The 18,180-nt window shown below is 35.0% G+C and overlaps 1 protein-coding gene and 1 long non-coding RNA gene across 6 annotated transcripts; one reads left to right on the top strand and one right to left on the bottom strand.

Moving 5' to 3' along the window:
• Positions 1-342: 342 nt before the first annotated feature.
• Positions 343-17,872, bottom strand: LOC129431445 (peptidase inhibitor 16). 5 transcript variants are annotated; one of them, XM_073875575.1, is made up of 7 exons: positions 9,422-12,395; positions 8,388-8,637; positions 3,720-3,868; positions 3,553-3,622; positions 1,731-1,840; positions 1,521-1,606; positions 350-1,387 (listed from the first exon to the last, which is right to left on the bottom strand). In XM_073875575.1, exons 2-7 carry the CDS (start codon positions 8,541-8,543, stop codon positions 1,179-1,181), a joined length of 780 nt encoding a protein of 259 aa, XP_073731676.1. In that variant the 5' UTR covers positions 8,544-8,637; positions 9,422-12,395; the 3' UTR covers positions 350-1,178. The 5 variants fall into 5 exon arrangements, with proteins under 5 accessions (XP_073731677.1, XP_073731676.1, XP_055045328.2 ...); XM_073875576.1 differs by lacking the exons at positions 8,388-8,637; positions 9,422-12,395 and adding an exon at positions 17,456-17,872 and having other exon boundaries at positions 343-1,387; XM_055189353.2 differs by lacking the exon at positions 9,422-12,395 and having other exon boundaries at positions 351-1,387; positions 8,388-8,731.
• Positions 879-5,073, top strand: LOC141369343 (uncharacterized). The gene is made up of 3 exons (XR_012373000.1): positions 879-1,002; positions 1,301-1,409; positions 4,387-5,073. It is a non-coding gene; the product is annotated as an uncharacterized lncRNA (long non-coding RNA).
• Positions 17,873-18,180: the final 308 nt, after the last annotated feature.

Below are 18,180 nucleotides of genomic sequence, written 5' to 3'. Positions count from 1 at the left end.
CAGCCCACCTCTGCAAGTGGGCCCGGGCGCGTTTAACCAAACCGCGCTCAGGCGCGGTACAGAGCACTTACACTAGTCAAACGAACCAGGCTTTGGGGGTCAAACGCGCCCGAGCGCGGTTTGGTTTGTATAGTGTGAGTGCGCCCTAAAACAACTCAGCATTGGGTCAATTTTAACCCAGCGGTGTGTTATGTCCAATATTTACTCATTATGGGTAAAAAATAGCCCAGACATTTTTAGAGTGATGTTGCCCTATTAAGTGGTTAAATTAAAAACAATAGCAATTTAACCCTGATCATAAACCATTAAATAAAGTTGAAATTCTAAAACCAAAAAAATAATACATATTGGAGGACTAACACTCCAATTTTGCAGACAGACAGAATTACAGACGAAAAAATTAAACAAAACTATCAACAAATTGGGTGAGAAAATTGTTCTTGAATTAAATGTTTAAGAAAATAATTCTCAACCCATTGGCAGATATTTTTGCTTGTTTTAAGCAAAAATTTACTTGAATTGTATATTAAAAACTAGACTTATTTTCTTCATTGTGCTCATCAAGAAAATACTTAATTTAAGAATTTTTAGGTATTTCTACTGAAAACAAGACAAAAATTGTCATGGTCCTGCCTCCTTGTCATAGTTTTTTTCCTTGTGGCAGGATCATAGAGCCCCATGCGTTTTGTGTGGTAGCACATGGCTTTTGTGTTGTGTGCTTCCCTGTCTCATCTTCTGACCCCGCCCCTTGTCTCCTTGTTAATTATCCTACAGTATTATTGTTTAATTCATGCCACCTGCTACCTTATCATTTACTCTCCTGTTTAGTGCCCTTGTGTTTGCTGTCCTGTGTTGGTTCGTTTTGTCTCATGTATGCCATGTTTTCTGTCCTGTGAGTTATTTTGCACCCTCGTGGGCCTTTATGTTATTGTTATTAAAGTTTTGTGTTAAAAGTATGCATCTGGGTTCTCCGCCTTGTGGTTCGGCGACAAAAAACAATTAGTAAGAAAGTCATTTTTTTGCAGTGTGGTATTTTGTCATCTGGTCATTTTGTAATAAGAGAGTCCTTGAGCTGGGAGAATGTTATCTTAAAACATATCTATTCTTGTAAGTTTTATGTGTATGCGTGTGTATGTGTGTAATGCATTATGGATGTTTATGATGCAAAAGGACTTTTATCACAGAATGAGAGCTGCCAAAATCCAAACACCCATCAGCAGAGGAGCTGAACTTCTCTCCATCTCTGATCTACTCGTTGTGACTTTCCATATCTTTGTGTCCTCTGTTGTGTCTTCTTCAGTAACAGCGGTGGACTCCTGTGCAGTGTCAGGTGGGATTGTGGGCTCTGTGGCATCATATTCTGGCTCCTCAGATGGAAGAAGTTTCACTATGAAGAAGAGAGTTTAAAGGTTTGAGTCAAATATTGTTATGTGAAGCAAAGACTAAATGACTAAACAGGTAGGCTAATTTTGGATTGTATGTTGACTTGAAATCATTTCAAATACATAATGCAAGATTACCACAGATGTTCCCCTCACACAGATCATCTGGACACTTTGAACAAAACCTTCCTTGCTCGTATGGTCTCCGTCCTTTATAATTTCCTCTAATGAGGGAACAGAATTGATTGACACATGATCTTTAAATATGCTGATTGTGCAAACCTCTGGGTCATCATAAATGACATATCTGTGATCAGTATGTTAGTACACCGCAGTGTAGACACTTACCGCGGGTAGTAATTGCAGACAAGCAGTGTGGCATTCTTATAATCCAGACCCTTAATGGTTTCACATAAATGAGCAGCACATCCAATTTGTGTGCTGGTCGCCCACACCATCTGTAATGTATCAACAATACAGAAAAACATCCTGCAAATGCCAGAGGCAGTCCAGTGTAATAAACACATAATCACAGGAATTATGGGATTGGAGAGTTTGCCCTCTCATGAATGTTTAAAAAAATGGGTTTTAAAGCGTGTATGGACTTACTGCATGCTAATAATATTTATTTATTAGCAGCTGTATAGAAATTGCTTGCAGCTTTTGACCAGAAATATAATGACCTCTTGGGACTTTTGTAAGAACATGTTAACTTTATAGACTTTTCAGAACAGAAAATCAGATATTAACCATAACAACTTTATACCAGCACTTCCTGGGAACAGATATAGTATTATACATCAACAAAACATCTTTTTACTGCATACACTGCAAAAAATTATTTTCAAGAAAAAAAATCTCAGTATTTTTGTCTTGTTATCAGTATAAATATCTAAAAAATTTTAAATTAAGATGCTTTTGCAATACAACCCAAGAAAATAAGTCTAGTTTTTAGACTTTAAATATGAAATTTAAGTGATTTTGTGCATGAAATAAGCAAAGGAATCTGCCAATGGGGTAAGCTAATTTATCTAGAATTTTTCTTAAATTTAGTGTTTAAGACAAATGTTCAAGTTTTTTTGCTTACCCCATTGGCAGATTTATTTGCTTGTTTTATGCACAAAATCACTTAAATTTGATATTTTTGGTCCAAAAACTAGATTTATTTTCTTGGGCCGTATTGCTCATCAAGAAAAAGCATCTTAAATTTTTTTTAGATTTTTTTTTACTAAAAACAAGACAAAAATACTATTTTTCTTCTTGAAAATAACTTTTTGCAGTGTATTAAGTATTTTGTATTGTTTTCAGTACAAATATCTAAAAACTCCTAAATGAAGAAATTTTCTTGATGAGCATAAGAGAATAAGTCACTCTAAAACACTCTAAAAATTGCTGGGTTATTTTTGACCCAAAATGGGTAAATATTGGACAGAACATGTGCTGGGTTAATAATTACACCATGCTGGGTCATAAATGATCCAATGAATAGCACGTATTCTGTCCAATATTTACCCATTATGGGTCAAAAATAACCCAGCCATTTTTGAGTGCATACACAATTTAAGTAAAATTGTGCCTAAAACAAGCACATTTTGTCAAAGAAATTCATGGACAATTTTCTTACCCCATTAACCCAGCACAAATTTAATTGTATTTTAATTTAAATTGTGTGTTATATTCTTATTTTCTGAGGTCATTTTGTTCATCACGAAAATTAGTTAATTTTTAGATATTTTTACTGAAAACAGGACAAAAATACTAAGTAAGAGAAATGTTTGCAGTGTACATGCTGTATAACACATCACTAAATTAATTGCATTTAGCCTATAAACTAATGAATTTGTAAATATATAAAATGTATATTTAAAACATTAATTTATAACTTTATTTTTAGAGGCTTCAGAGTAAAATCATTATTCGCTTTTATGGCACTTCTGCAGTGTGCCAATAGATGGGTTGCTGGGCGACGTCATCACTGCTTGCGCGCAACGGGGAGGCAGAAAGAAGAGACGTGCATTGTGTTGTATGCTAGTAGCGGTGTCTGTAAAGTCAAAATGCCAAGGAGTTGTTAGGTTGTTTCTGCGATGCGCGCGCACCCTGTAATGTTTGTAAACCGGCAACCCGTCTATAACGATACAACTGCAAACACAATATGTGAACTTTTACTCACCTGAGTGTAATGGTGACAAATTTTATTACAAGAGTTGCTATCAAAGTCATAATCGCTTTTCTCTTCCAACCTGTGTGATGATATTAACTCATGATGTCTTTGCACAGAATAATATCACAAATAATAAAGATCAATTCATCCTTTGTTATAAATAATTTTAGTCATACCAGTCCAACATTACTTCGATTACATTAAATGGCCGATTCGTTACAAAGCGGTTTTCTCCCATTTTGAGGTTCGGGAGATCAGGGTTGTCTTTGAAGATACATTTTGCTGCATATGATTCTGCCACCAGACGCACTGTTTCATTCCACGCCTGGGGCGGGAGAGGTCAAAGAGACTGTAAGTTAAGCCTTATTGTCCCAGACAGCAGACAACTCTGGACCTGGGTCTGCATTGAAGTTGGCAGCTCCGGTGCAGATCCGGCTCAGAGTCATCTGCTGTCTGGGTCACTATTTAGGTTTGACTTTGTTACTGTTGTGAATGTGGAACAAGGTCATTCACAGTTATATATTGTTATATAGGCCTACATTATACAAGCTATATAACTATGAGTATTTCTGCGTCATGCCTGCAGTGCATTCAGCTTATAGATGCATCAGTAAGTGTTGCCTGGGAGTTAAACCCATGACCTTAATGCTGCCAATGCAATTCTCTACCAATTAAGCTGCAAAAACAGAAAAAACTTATTTACTTAAACTTATAAAACTTAAACTTGTTTATTTATTCATAATTTAAAGATAGCATTGTTTTTTTTTAAAAAAAGTGTGATTTTGACGTTCTTTATTTTGTAGATGCTAAATATTATTTTTAATTCTGTCTTTTCATTTTAAGGAGAAAATATTTTTCTGGAGATCCACGTTCTAGTGTTGTGTGATTGGAAATTAGAGAAAAGAGATGCTGCACAAACAGTGTCAAGTTCACAACGTAAACAAGGAAGTAAGAGAGAACGAGCACATGGGATTTTATTAAAACAGAAACTCGACAGTACGTTCCTGTGGTCTCGTATAACACCCACATTCCTCAGCGTGACACACAAGTTGCACAACACTATTCCCATCTACAAACACACATACCATTCACTCAAAATAAACCACATTATAAGACTTCCATCTTCTTTTAATAAACTCGTGTAAATCCAATCTTGTTCAGCTCTTATTTACCGTAAGTGTTTTGGATAAACTGCATCACATGGCAAGTCTTTTTCGTACTTTCCAACACCGATACCAGTATATACATGACTGGATGTTGGGTACTACTTTTTATTTTGTTACTGTAATCATATTTACAGTAGACTCCCCTGTGTTATGGGAAATGTAATTGTGCCCATGAATACGCAACAATTCAATTACCCGGTTAATAATGTGATAACTGTTGTTTGCAAATGAAATGAGAAAGTAAGATTAATTCCTGTGATTGACGGCAATGATTTGCTGTTATTGTCTCAAAGTAATTTTTTACATAAAAGAGTGGCCAATGCCTCATATGCCTTATTCATTGACATACACTGCTCAGTGTTTATATAGGCGCACTTTACAGAGTGTTAAAAAGTAACACTGAAGCTGTGTTAAAAGCTACAATCTGTGACTTTATCATCTTCATCACCATCTACTAAAATTGCATTTTACATCTTACTTGTAGAGTTTATCTTATTTGTAAAGATTTATTAACTTAGGTTTAGATGTTGCTTTGTTTTTAGAAGTCATCATTGTGGTGATTAGTGTTTGTTTTAGTTTGACGTTTGACTCTTGATTTTGGGCTTTTTTTCTGGCTGCTATAACTTTGTGTGTTTGAGACCATGTTTGTTTTGTCCAGGGGGGGGGACGGTGGTGCAATTCTATGGTTGTGGTTAGGATATAATGTCAAAAACACCATCTTTTAATTTAATTATATTTAATTAATTTAGTGTGTGCTTCCTTACAGAAATATTTGTCTGTCAATAATGTCATACTTAAGTATGAGATCTGGCACTCTCATATCAGTTTATCATTCTAAAGAATTTTGAAACGCTGTACAATTAAAAATTAACTCTTGTCTGGTTTTGACACACGGGCATTTCGGGGTGTGAATCTCAACAATGGTGATAATAAAATGAAAAGTTTCATGCTACAATGCATGCTCAGTATCAACAAATTATAAATCTCATCCAGAATTCCCAGAATGCACTGCAGCATGAAAATATCATGAATCTTTTGACAACTTTTTTGTCACCATTGTTGAGATTCACACTCTGAGGTTTGATGTTTGTGTGTTTAAATCAAACAACGGTTAATTTTTATTAATATGCGAGTGCCTGATCGCATACTTTAGTATCACATTGTTGACAGTAAAAATACTTCTGGTGTGTAATCCAACACTAAAATAATAAATCTTTTGTTGTTGTTGCTTGACATTATATCCTAACCACTAGGGGTGTGCAGCGGAGTCAGTATTTGTATTTGTATTTGTATCTGTAACAGTCTCAGAATTATTTGTATCTGTATTTGTATTCGGATGGAACCGGAAGTGGGCGGGTCTTAAACCGGAAGTTTGTCATATTACATTAAAATGGCATTTTAAATGCATTTTTGCTTTTTATTATAATTATAACTTAAATAACTGTAAATATTTATTAAAAATAATAATACAAAATTTTAATCAAAAAGACAAATAACTTGATTCTCATTAGTAATACTCATGGAAAGCAAACAACTCATTTTTAAAGCCTCATACAGCTTGTGCTATGCATCATTGTATTGTAGCATTAATATTACAAGCTTGAAAGCACGTTGACAAAACTGTAGGCTAGATCACCTTTAAATGTTTTTTGTGCCTGTCAGCACCGTTCCATGAGACCCATTCTTTCTAAATGAGTGCGATGTTTTCAGAAAAAAATAAGTAGCCTACATTAAACCCTCATCTAGCGATTCAAATATAGTAATTAAACATCTAAAATGATCGTTATTTGTAAGTTTTCTAAAAGAGTGAAATATAACCTACCTAATACTACTCCTATATCCATATCTGACATCTTGGTTTCAGTTTAAAAACATGCAGGAATTTGAAAATAAAATGCAGGACTTGATGTTTAAAGAGCGATTAAGGGAGATAAAGTTTGGGAACTGATTTATGTTAAAAAAAGTTATTAAGATCGACAAACTCGCGCAGATCCGAAATGCAACGCAGAGACACGCAAGTGGCACAGTATATGCACAGAATAGTTCAAAAACATCTGTTTTGATAAGAATTTACGAAAGCATAATAAGCATTAGAACTAACTTGCTGAGCTCATTTTTATCTATGTCCATATAGCGTTTGCGCGAATATAACGAATTGTTTAAAAAAAACTTTTTTATTAATCTTCATCTAAATAAATAAATAATCAGATATTTGTTTAAATTTTTAAATAACAGTATGCTCTATTAAAAATCAGTTTTGACTTCACTTCAAAACCAGCAACATGATTTAAAACAATAATGTAATTAGAAAGATTTCATTCAAATGTTTCAGTTGTTATTTGCTTACTTTATTTTTATGTTAATTGCAATTCATGTCATAGTATTCTTCAGTTTAAATTTTGCTTTTAAAATGTTACATTTTCATATTTTAATCTATTTACTTATTTATTTTATATTCACTTAGATTGACAATAAAGCTTGCTTCGACTAGAAGTAATTAAAATATCATCTGCCGGTGCCACAGAGATACAGAGTTATTAACGAATATTTTATTATCAGAGTGCAGCATTTTATCAAGGTTTTCTGGTCTAATTAAATAAAACGGATTTTTTTTTACGGTTGGGTTAAAAGAAGTTTGATATTAGCAGCGTTTTTAAGATTTTAAACTAATTCCAAAACAGCTCGCGTTTCTAAATAAGGGTTTGCGCCGAAAATGTCATTTTATAGATTGCACTCGTTCACTTCACACACATATTATTCGGTTTATAATTTAGAGCTGTTCCAGTAAACACGTGATCATGTCTGGCCGAATATTTTCTGTTATTCGGATGAATTCGTTATTCGTTTTGAAGCTATTATCTGCGCCCTTCCGAATAACGTATTCGGCTTCGGGCACATCCCTACTAACCACCACCATAGAATTGCACTACTGTCTCTTTTTTGGCCACAACATACATGTATTAAACACACAAAATTATAGTAGCCAGAAAAACCAAACAAGCTAAACATCAAAAGTCAAACAAACTAAAACAAACACTGATCACCATAATCGTGACTTTACTAAAACAAAGCCAACATCTAAACTAAGTTAATAAATAACTCTACAAGATGTAAAATGCAATTTTCGGTTTCAAACAGAGAGGGTTCTAGAGAGGATAAAGTCACAGATTGACTTTTAACATCGCTTCGGTGTTACTTTTTAACATTCTGTAGTGTGGACCTATATAAACAATGAGCAGTGTTAATTGAACTCTGGGACCTTTTCTGTGTATAAATGTCCTAATATGTATCATTTAGGTGTACCTTTGAGGTACACTGTACCAATATGCATCTTTTAGGTACTGCCCTAGTGACAACTTTTGTACCTTGTACCTATTTCCTGATAATGTACCATACTGTATGAATGTACATAAATGTATTAAAAATATTTTTAAAAATTGGCATTTAAAGGCAATTTTTTATGTGTTCCTGCAAAGAAAATTATATCATGAAAGCATGAGTCTTAAAAAGTTTTTATTTTGAACTATACTGTTAACTGTTTCAGGTTGAATTGAAATGACATCAAGTTCAACAGCTCTAGAAACAATTTTCTCAACTGACTTAAAGAACAAGCAAAAATTTAACCAAATCCTTAAAATCCATCTCCACAGAAACATGCAACAACTGTGCATCTCTTACCATTTTCTGCATGAAGGCAGCGCTGGGCTGAACCTCCGAGCGAATGTCATTATGAATGTCCACGATGTCTGATGCCTGCTGTTCAGTCAGATGACCGGACGCTAAACTGAGAAGGATCCAGAGCCCGGCGTTCCGGAGGGCCGCGTTTAGGTGCATGCTGACTGCTTGACAGTTTCCCCTTTTAGAAGCTAAAGTCAATGGTTAAATTCTTCTTAAGTTGTCTTTGGTCTTGTCTTATGACCACTATTTCCTTTGTGTGTGTGTGTGTGTGTGTGATAGAGAGAAAGAGAGAGAACATGAGAGATGAATCTGTCATCTATTCCAGTTCCACACTAAGTACAGAACTCTTGCTAAACCCCAAAATGAAACTCCCACCCAGATAGTCCTTTACGCCCAGACTCCTATTTCACACCGATACAATCACACTCCACCAGCTTACTCACATTACCTCATCATCATGAGTGTTATTCACTCCAATTCAGTCCAACGCTCAAAATCTTATGATATGAGGAGGTTTTATTTATTTTGGATGTAATAGCATGCAGCTCTGGTGAAGGAATGCCAGAGATAGCAATGCATGTGATCTCATTTGATCTCCCCTTGTTTTTCATTGAGCAGTGTTGTACTCCTAATGCTAAATTCATTTCCTCTGTACCAGACGGTGCTTTCTCCAGTTTGGATTTAACCATAAACTCGTCTTGTTTGACGATCGAGCCCTAAAGCTGATCTGCCCCACAACAGGTTACCCAAAGCAGTGAAATTCTCTGCATACTTTATAGCTGAGATGTTAACAGATTAAATAATTTAATTATTACGTATAAATAATGCCTTGCGGCTGTGGAACAACATTTCGAACTTCCTGAAGCTGTTATGAATAACAGATGTTAGATATAATAATAATAATATATAAGGGATTTATTTTCTTCTTGCATCATATACACGGTAGAACCTGTGAAACTATATGAGTTTCTTATGAAAACAGAGAGACCTTTCAGTGGTTTATTATCCCATCTGTAAATGTCCAGAAGTCTCACCTCAGCCATGAATATGAAGATCAATAGGTTGAATATCCACTAGTTTTGTTTTGTTTTGTTTTTGCTGGTGGTTTCTTGTTCAGATGATCAGATTTGAAGAGCTTTCTGTCTTCATTGATCAGTAATGTTGATGTGGAGATGTTTATGATCCAGGATTAAGTTGTGGACATGACAGATGAGCTGTGTTTTACTGAGATAAAGTGAAGCTCTTTGACTCAGTGGACTGCTGCTGAGACTTCATCATGACTGAAGACATCAATCTGAGCTTCAGGCCTATAGAGACGGGTGGAGAAATACTGTGTCCAGTCCTGTATGTGCTAACTTTATTTTGCAATACAAAAACAATTTTAGATAATACCAAAACTGTCTTTGTTTCCAGGCCAATTCATTTATTTGTTACATAATGCGTCAGAAAAGTCAAGTTGTCTTTGTTCAAGTGAATTGCTGACTGGGGACGGATTCACAAAAATACAAATAATGATGAAAAAGTTCAAGTGATGTCTTATAAATGACCAAGCTGATGGATTTAATCCTCTGGTGTATTTAAGCATCTACTCCAGAGATTGACTCTGAGATGCTGACTTTGCTTTGTTGTTATGAGCCATTATTCTTTCATTTGATATTTATTCAGTAGAGATGTTACTCAGTCCGGCTGAATAAATAGAATTGAGTGCTTTTGTTTCTTTATATTTTCCCTTTAATAATAAGAGACAATTGATTTGATCCAGAAATGTCAGTCAAAACTGCATCATCTTTATTTTACTATCGGCTCCTAACCAGACATCAGATTTATTTCTTACATTCACATTTGCAGAGTTGTGTAGGTTTTTGTGTATTTTGTTACATTAGCATATCTGACAAGCATTTTGAGACAAAATTCACACTTTGAGACCATTAAGATCAATATGTTTATTGAGTTATACTGCCATCTAGTGCCATCTGTTGTGATTACAGTAACTTTTAATAGCGTCAATATTGCTAATAATAATTATTATTAATGATCAATAATTGTTATTGACGATCAGTGCAAACATAAGAAAAAATATGACCCCACGGGTCCCCAAAATGGTTCTAAGGGGTCCCCAAATTTTCAAGAGAAAAAGGAAAATTTGAGAAAAGAGAAAATTATTTAAATTTATAAAAAACAATTTGCTCTCCTTATAATATCAGAATAACTATTCATCTAAAACTGTTTAAATGTTTCTATATTAAAAAGATGGATATGACATGTGGGGTCCCTCACTCTAGGTTCATTATATGTGGGGGTCCCTGCCATCATAATGTTTGAAAATCCCTGACTTAAGGAATGGGATGTAATAATTATAATAAATATAAATCTCTTATTAAAATTCATTTTAGTTCCAGTTCTTTTCCATTTTATTCCTTAAGTCATTTGGAATTTACTGTAAGAACACAATATATTGTAAATGATATGATAACCATACAGTACATATATGATATAGTCACACACTCGGGTATCTTAGTATAGGCTACAAATGTAATAAATGTTTCAAGTTATGATTATAATGCTTGTCTGCAAATCTGTTAAAAGGCATGATTGTCATGCAAACACATTATGACTGCTGTGTCAGACGCTCCACAACAAATAATAGGCTACACATTTAATATAATATAATATAAAATAATGAGGCAAAAATATCTGCCTTTACTGTAAACCTAAGAAGACTGATATTGAGATGAACAGATCTGAAGTTGATCTAAGTGCTTATGATTCTCTTAAAGGGATAGTTCGGCCAAAAATGATATCAAACCCATGACCCACCCACCGCGAAGCCGTCCGAGATGCATTTTTCAGACAAACAAATCCTCAATTCTAGAAAATGCCTTATATCTTTCAGCTGCCAAACAGTAAAGTTACGGGGTCCACGTCCCCCAAGTCCAAAAAATGTGCATATATCCTTCCCCAAAGAAATCCAAACGGCTCCAGGATGACGAACAAAGGTCCTCTAAAGGGCAATAGGTGCGGCGTTGTTGTAGAAATATCCACATCCAAAACTGTATAAACGTAAATAACTACCTTACGGTAGCGCCGCCAGCCTAGACTCCTCTGTATTCAGGAGAGAGTATTAGCGTAGTGTACGCACTTTTCTTAGTGACGTATGACAAATTCGGAGGGCGGGGGCACAGAGCAGCAGCAGAGTAACCCCGTAGGCTGGGTAAGCTCTTATCCTGAATGCGGACGAGTCTAAGATGGAGGCACCACCGCAAGCAAGTTGTTCTCGTCTATAAAGTTTCAAATGTGGACACCTCCACAACAAAACAGCGCGGATAACCCTCAGAAGGCGTTTGGATTTATTTTGTGAAGGATAGATGCACACTTCTTTGGACCCGAAGGACGTGGACCCCACAACTTCACATTTAATTAGCTGAAAGATCTAAAACATTCTCCAAAATAACTGAAAATATGTTCTTCTGAAAAATGATGGACATATGCATCTCGGACGGCCTCGGGGCGAATCAATCATGGGTCCAACATCACCCCTGGCCGAACCATCCCTTTCAAAACATTTCGCTACACAGAATACTGTATGCTGCCCTATAACAAGGGGTTAAAAACAATAGCAATTTAACCCTGATCATAAACCATTAAAAAAGTTGAAATTCAGGTATGAATTTCAAAACCACAAAAATAATACATATTGGAGGACTAACACTCTTAAAACTACCAATATCCACCAATATTGCAGACAGACACAATTATAGAACCAAAACAAAATGAAACAAAACTAGCAACAAATGGGGTGAGAAAATTGTTCGTGAATAATTTTTCTCACCACATTGGCAGACATATTTTTTGCTTGTTTTAAGCACAAATTCACTTAAATTGTATATTGGTTGTCAAAAAAACTAGACTTGTTTTCTTCATTTTGCTTATCAAGAAAATACATCTTGAATTTTTAGGTATTTCTACTGAAAACATGACAGTGTTTATGATGCAGAAGGACTTTTATCACAGAATGAGAGCTGCCAAAATCCAAACACCCATCAGCAGAGGAGCTGAACTTCTCTCCACCTCTGATCTACTCGTTGTGAATTTCCATCTCTTTGTTTCCTCTGTTGTGTTTTCTTCAGATGGAAGAAGTTTCACTGTGAAGAACAGAGTTTAAAGGTTTGAGTCAAGTATTGTTATGTGGGGCAAAGACTAAATGACTAAACAGGTAGGCTAATTTTGGATTGTAGTTGACTTGAAATCATTTCAAATAGATGATGCAAGATTACCACAGATGTTCGCCTCACACCGTGGCAGTTCCTCTGGACACTTTGAACAAGACTCTCCTTGCTCGTATGGTCTCTGTCCTTCATAATTTCCTCTAATGAGGGGAACAGAATAAAATAATTGATTGACACATGATCTTTAAATATGCTGATTGTGCAAACCTCTGTCATCATAAATGACATATCTGTGATCAGTATGTTAGTACATCAAAGTGTAGACACTTACCGCGGGTAGTAATCACAGACCAGCAGTGTGGCATTCTTTAAACCAAGACCCTTAATGGTTTGACATAAATGAGCAGCACATCCGATTTGTGTGCTGTTCGACCACACCATCTGTAATATAACAACAATACAAAAATACATCCTGCAAAGGCCAGAGGCAGTCCAGTAAAAATAAACGTATACATAACAACAGGAATTATGGGATTAGATAGTTTGCCCTCCCATGAATGTTAAAAAAAATGGGTTTTAAAGCATGTATGGACTTACTGCATGCTAGTAATATTTATTTATTAGAGATCACTTGCAGCTTTTGACCAGAAATATAATGACCTTTTGGGACTTTTGTAAGACTTTTGAGAACAGAAAATCAGATATTAACCATAACAACTTTACACCAGCACTTCATGGGAACACATGAAGAGTTTCGTTGCAAAACGAGATAACCACCGTTTTTTTAATTGTTTTTTGGTTGTGCATTCCAATTAATTTCAATTTATCTGCAGTTGCTTTGTTTTGTTTTAAACCTTCAAAAATTAAAAAAATACAGCTAAGTAGCACCATAAAACAAATTAATAACATGATAACATAATACGGTAATAAACACGTTTTGACAAAAATGTTAAAAAATGGATTTATCTCGTTTTGCAACGAAACTCTTCACATATAGTATTATACATTAACAAAACATTTTTTTACAGCTTATTATAAATTAACACAGCAAAAAATGACTTTCTTACTAAGTATTTTTGTATTGTTTTCAGTACAAATATCTAAAAATTCTTATATTTAGATACATTTTCTTGATGAGCAAAATGAACTAAGAAAATACGTCTAGTTTTTAGACAAAACATAAACAATTTAAATAAATTTGTGCCTAAAACAAGCACATTTTTCAAAGAATTTCATGAAAAAATTTCTTACCCCATTACCATATTTTTTTGCTAATTGTATTTTATTTAATTGTATATTTTTGTGTAAAAATAGACTTATTTTCTTTTATTTTTTAGATATTTGTACTGAAAACAGGACAAAAAAATACTAAGTAAGAGTCATTTTATGCAGTGTACATACTGTATAACACATTGCATTTAGCCTATAAACTAATACATTTTATATATTTACAAATTCATATTTAAAACATTAATTTATAAGATTATTTTTAAAGATACTCCAGAGTAAAAGCATTATTTGCAGTGTGCCAATAACGAAACAACTGCAAACACAATATGTGAACTTTTACCCACCCGAGTGTACTGGCGACAAAATGTGTCCTCACGACAAGAGTTGCTATCAAAGTCATAATCGCGATTCTCGTCGAACCTGTGGTGTGATGATATTAACTCATGAGCATGTCTTTGCACAGAATAATATCACAAATAATAAAGATCAATTCATCCTCTGTTATAAATCATTTAAGTCATACCACTTCAACATTGCTTTGGTTATATTCAATGAATCAGTGGTTACATAGAGGTTTTCTCCCAGTTTGAGGTTCGGGAGATCAGGGTTGTCATCAAAGATACATTTTGCTGCATATGATTCTGCCACCAGACGCACTGTTTCATTCCACACCTGAAGCAAAAGAGGTCAAAGAAACTGTAAGTTAAGCCTTATTGTCCCAGACAGCAGACAACTCTGGACCCGGGTCTGCATTGAAGTTGGCAGCTCCGGTGCAGATCCGGCTCAGAGTCATCTGCTGTCTGGGGTCACTATTTAGGTTTGACTTAGTTACTGTTGTGAATGTGGAACAACAAGGTCATTCACAGTTATATATTGTTATATAGGCCTACATTATACAGTACAAGCTATATAACAATAAGTATTTGTGCATCATGCCTGCAGTGCATGCAGCTTATACAAGCATCAATAAGTGTTGCCTGGGTTTCGATCCAATGACCTTAATGCTGCCAATGCAATTCTCTACCAATTAAGCTGCCAAAACAAAAATAAACTTATTTATTTATTAATAATTTAAAGATAGAAAAGTAGCATTGTTTTTTTAAAAAGTGTAATTTTGATGTTCTTTATTTTATAGATGCTAAATACTATTCTGTCCTTTCATTTTAAGGAGAAAATATTTTTCTGGAGATCTACGTTCTAGTGTTGTGTGATGGGAAATGAGAGAAAAGAGATGCTGCACAAACACTGTCAAGTTCACAACGTAAACAAGGAAGTAAATGAGAACGAGCACATGGGATTTTATTAAAACAGAAACTCTACAGTACGTTCCTGTGGTCTCGTATAACACCCACATTCCTCAGCGTGACACACAAGTTGCACAACACTATTCCCCATTTACAAACACACATATCATTCATTCAAAATAAACCACATTATAAGACTTCCATCTTCTTTTAATAAACTCGTGTAAATCCAATCTTGTTCAGCTCTTATTTACCGTAAACTGCATCACATGGCAAGTCATGAAGTCTTTTTCGTACTTTCAAACACTGTTACCAGTATATACATGACTGGATGTTGGGTACTACAGTATACTTTTTTTTGTAACTGTAATCATATTTACAGTAGACTCCCCTGTGTTATGGGAAAGTTATATGCGCCCATAAATACGCAACAATTCAATTACCCGGTTAATAATGTGATTAAAGTAATTTTTACATAAAAGAGTGGCCAATGCCTTATATGCCATATTCATTGACAACAGACATGGCACGGCTTTTTTTGACATACACTGCTCAGTGTTTATCTAGGTCCATTAATTTACACAGTGTTCAAAAGTAACACAAAAGCTGTGTTAAAAACTACAATCTGTGACTTTATCATCTTCATCTCCATCTCTATTTGAAACCCTGTTATTAACTTAGGTTTAGAGGTTGGCTTTGTTTTATTTAAAGTCACAATTATGGTGATCTGTGTTTGTTTTAGTTTGACTCTTGATTTTAAGTTTGTTTGGTTTTTCTGGCTGCTATAACTTTGTGTGTTTAAAACATGTTTGTTGTGGCCATAAAAGAAACAGTAGTTCACAGTGTTGGTGGTATTGCATTACAAGTAACGTGCATTATGTTATTATATATCCTTTCTGAAGTAACGAGTATAGCAGCCAGAAAAACCAAACAAGCTAAAAATCATCAAGAGTCAATAGTCGAACTAAAACAAACACTGATCATCATAGTGGTGACTTTACTAAAACAAAGCCAACATCTAAATCTAAGTTAATAAATAACTCTACAAGATGTTAAATGCAATTCTATGGTGGTGGCTAGGATATAATGTAAATTAAATGTATTATTTTAGTGTTTGCTTGCTCACAAAAAATATTTGCCTGTCAATAATGTGATACTAAAGTATGAGATCTGGCACTCTCATATTAGTTTATCATTCTGTGTAATTTAGAAACACAAACATAAAGAAGCAGAGTTTGAATCTCAACAATGGTGATAATAAAATGAAAAGCTTCATGCTGCAATGCATGCTGGATATCAACAAATTTCAGATCTCATTCAGAACTCTCAGAATGCACTGCGGCATGAAAAAACATTTTGACTATTTTCTTTTTTACTATTGTTGAGATTCACACTCCGAGGTTTGATGTTTGTGTGTTTAAATCAGACAACGGTTAATTTTTATTGATATGAGAGTGCCTGATCGCATACTTTAGTATCACATTGTTGACAGTAAAAAATACTTCTGGTGTTTAATCCAACACTAAAATAATAATAATGTTTTGTTGTTCCTTGACATTATATCCTAACCTTTTTTTGGCACAACAAACATGTTTTAAACACATGGAAACGATTTCTCGGACAGGGATTAGACTAGTCCTAGACCAAAATAAATGTAGCGGCTGTCCAAACTGAAAACAACTTGCACTGACATATCTTAAAATACACCAGTGCCTTCTGTTGTGCCTCAAAATGCATGCCAGTAATGTTTGTAGTAAGACATATTTGTTAAAACTAGTTATATTTCCTAATTAAACAAAGGCCTAGTCCTGGGTTAAGTTGATCCCTGTCCGGGAAACCACCCGATGAAGTTATAGCAGCCAGAAAAACCAAACAAGCTAAACATCAAGAGTCTAACACACTTAAACAAACACAAATCACCATAATGACGATTTTACTAAAACAAAGCCAACATCTAAACTAAGTTAATAAATAACTCTACAAGATGTAAAATGCAATTTTCAGTTTCAAACAGAGATGGTGCTAGAGAGGATAAAGTCACAGATTGACTTTTAACATCGCTTCGGTGTTACTTTTTAACATTCTGTAGTGTGGACCTATATAAACAATGAGCAGTGTTAATTTAACTCTGGTGCTTTTCTGTGTATAAATGTCCTAATATGAACCATTTAGGTGTACCTTTGAGGGACCAATATGCATCTTTTGGGTACTGCCCTGTACCTTTAGGTACCTATTTCCTGATAGTGTACCATACTGTATATGAATGTACATAAATGACATTTAAGGACAATTTTTTATTTGTGTTCCTGCAAAGAAAATTATATGGGTTTCATAAGAGCAGAAAAGGTTATTTAGAGTGATCTCTACTTTTAACAATTCTCTCAACCGACTTAAAGAACAAGCAGAAATTTAGCCAGAAATCTCTTACCACTTTCTGCATGAAGGCAGCGCTGGGCTGAACCTGCGAGCGGAGGTCATTATGAATGTCCACGATGTCTGATGCTTGCTGTTCAGTCAGATGACCGGACGCTAAATTGAGAAGGATCCAGAGCCCGGCGTTCCGGAGAGCCGTGTTCAGGTGCATGCTGACAGCTTGACAGTTTCCCCTTTTAGAAGCTAAAGTCAATGGTTAAATTCTTCTTAAGTTGTCTGTGGTCTTGTCTTATGACTTGCCAAGAATTCTTATCGCTATTTCCTTTGTATGTGTGTGTGTGATAGAGAGAAAGAGAGAGAACATGAGAGATGAATCTGTAATCTGTTCCAGTTCCACACTAAGTACAGAACCCTTGCAAAACCCCAACATGAAACTCCCACCCAGACAGTCCTATACGCCCAGACTCATATTACACACCGATACAATCACACTCCAGCAGCTTACTCACATTACCTCATCATAAGTGTTAACACTGACTCACTGCCTGTTGTCCAACTCAGTCCAAAGCTCAAAATCTTATGATATGAGGAGGTTTTATTTATTTTGCATGTCATAGCATGCAGCTCTGGTGAAGGAATGCCAGAGATAGCATGTGATCGCATTTCATCTCCCCTTGTTTTTCATTGAGCAGTGTTGTACTCCTCATACTAAATTCATTTCCTCTGTACCAGACGGTGCTTTCTCCAGTGTGGATTTAACCATAAGCTCGTCTTGTTTGA

This window comes from Misgurnus anguillicaudatus, chromosome 13, assembly GCF_027580225.2.
Source record: "Misgurnus anguillicaudatus chromosome 13, ASM2758022v2, whole genome shotgun sequence".
Taxonomy (NCBI): Eukaryota; Metazoa; Chordata; class Actinopteri; order Cypriniformes; family Cobitidae; genus Misgurnus; species Misgurnus anguillicaudatus.
This window is presented reverse-complemented; position numbering and strand designations above follow the sequence as displayed.

Bases quoted from the DNA above. Each gene is read 5' to 3' on its own strand.
- LOC129431445 (XM_073875574.1), bottom strand. From the start codon at position 17,611: ATGCACCTGAACACGGCTCTCCGGAACGCCGGGCTCTGGATCCTTCTC. The intron at 14,456-17,455 runs GTAAGAGATTTC...CTTTTGCTTCAG, and splicing joins CTGCCTTCATGCAGAAAGTG to GTGTGGAATGAAACAGTGCG. The intron at 14,204-14,306 runs GTATGACTTAAA...ATCACACCACAG, and splicing joins ACCAAAGCAATGTTGAAGTG to GTTCGACGAGAATCGCGATT.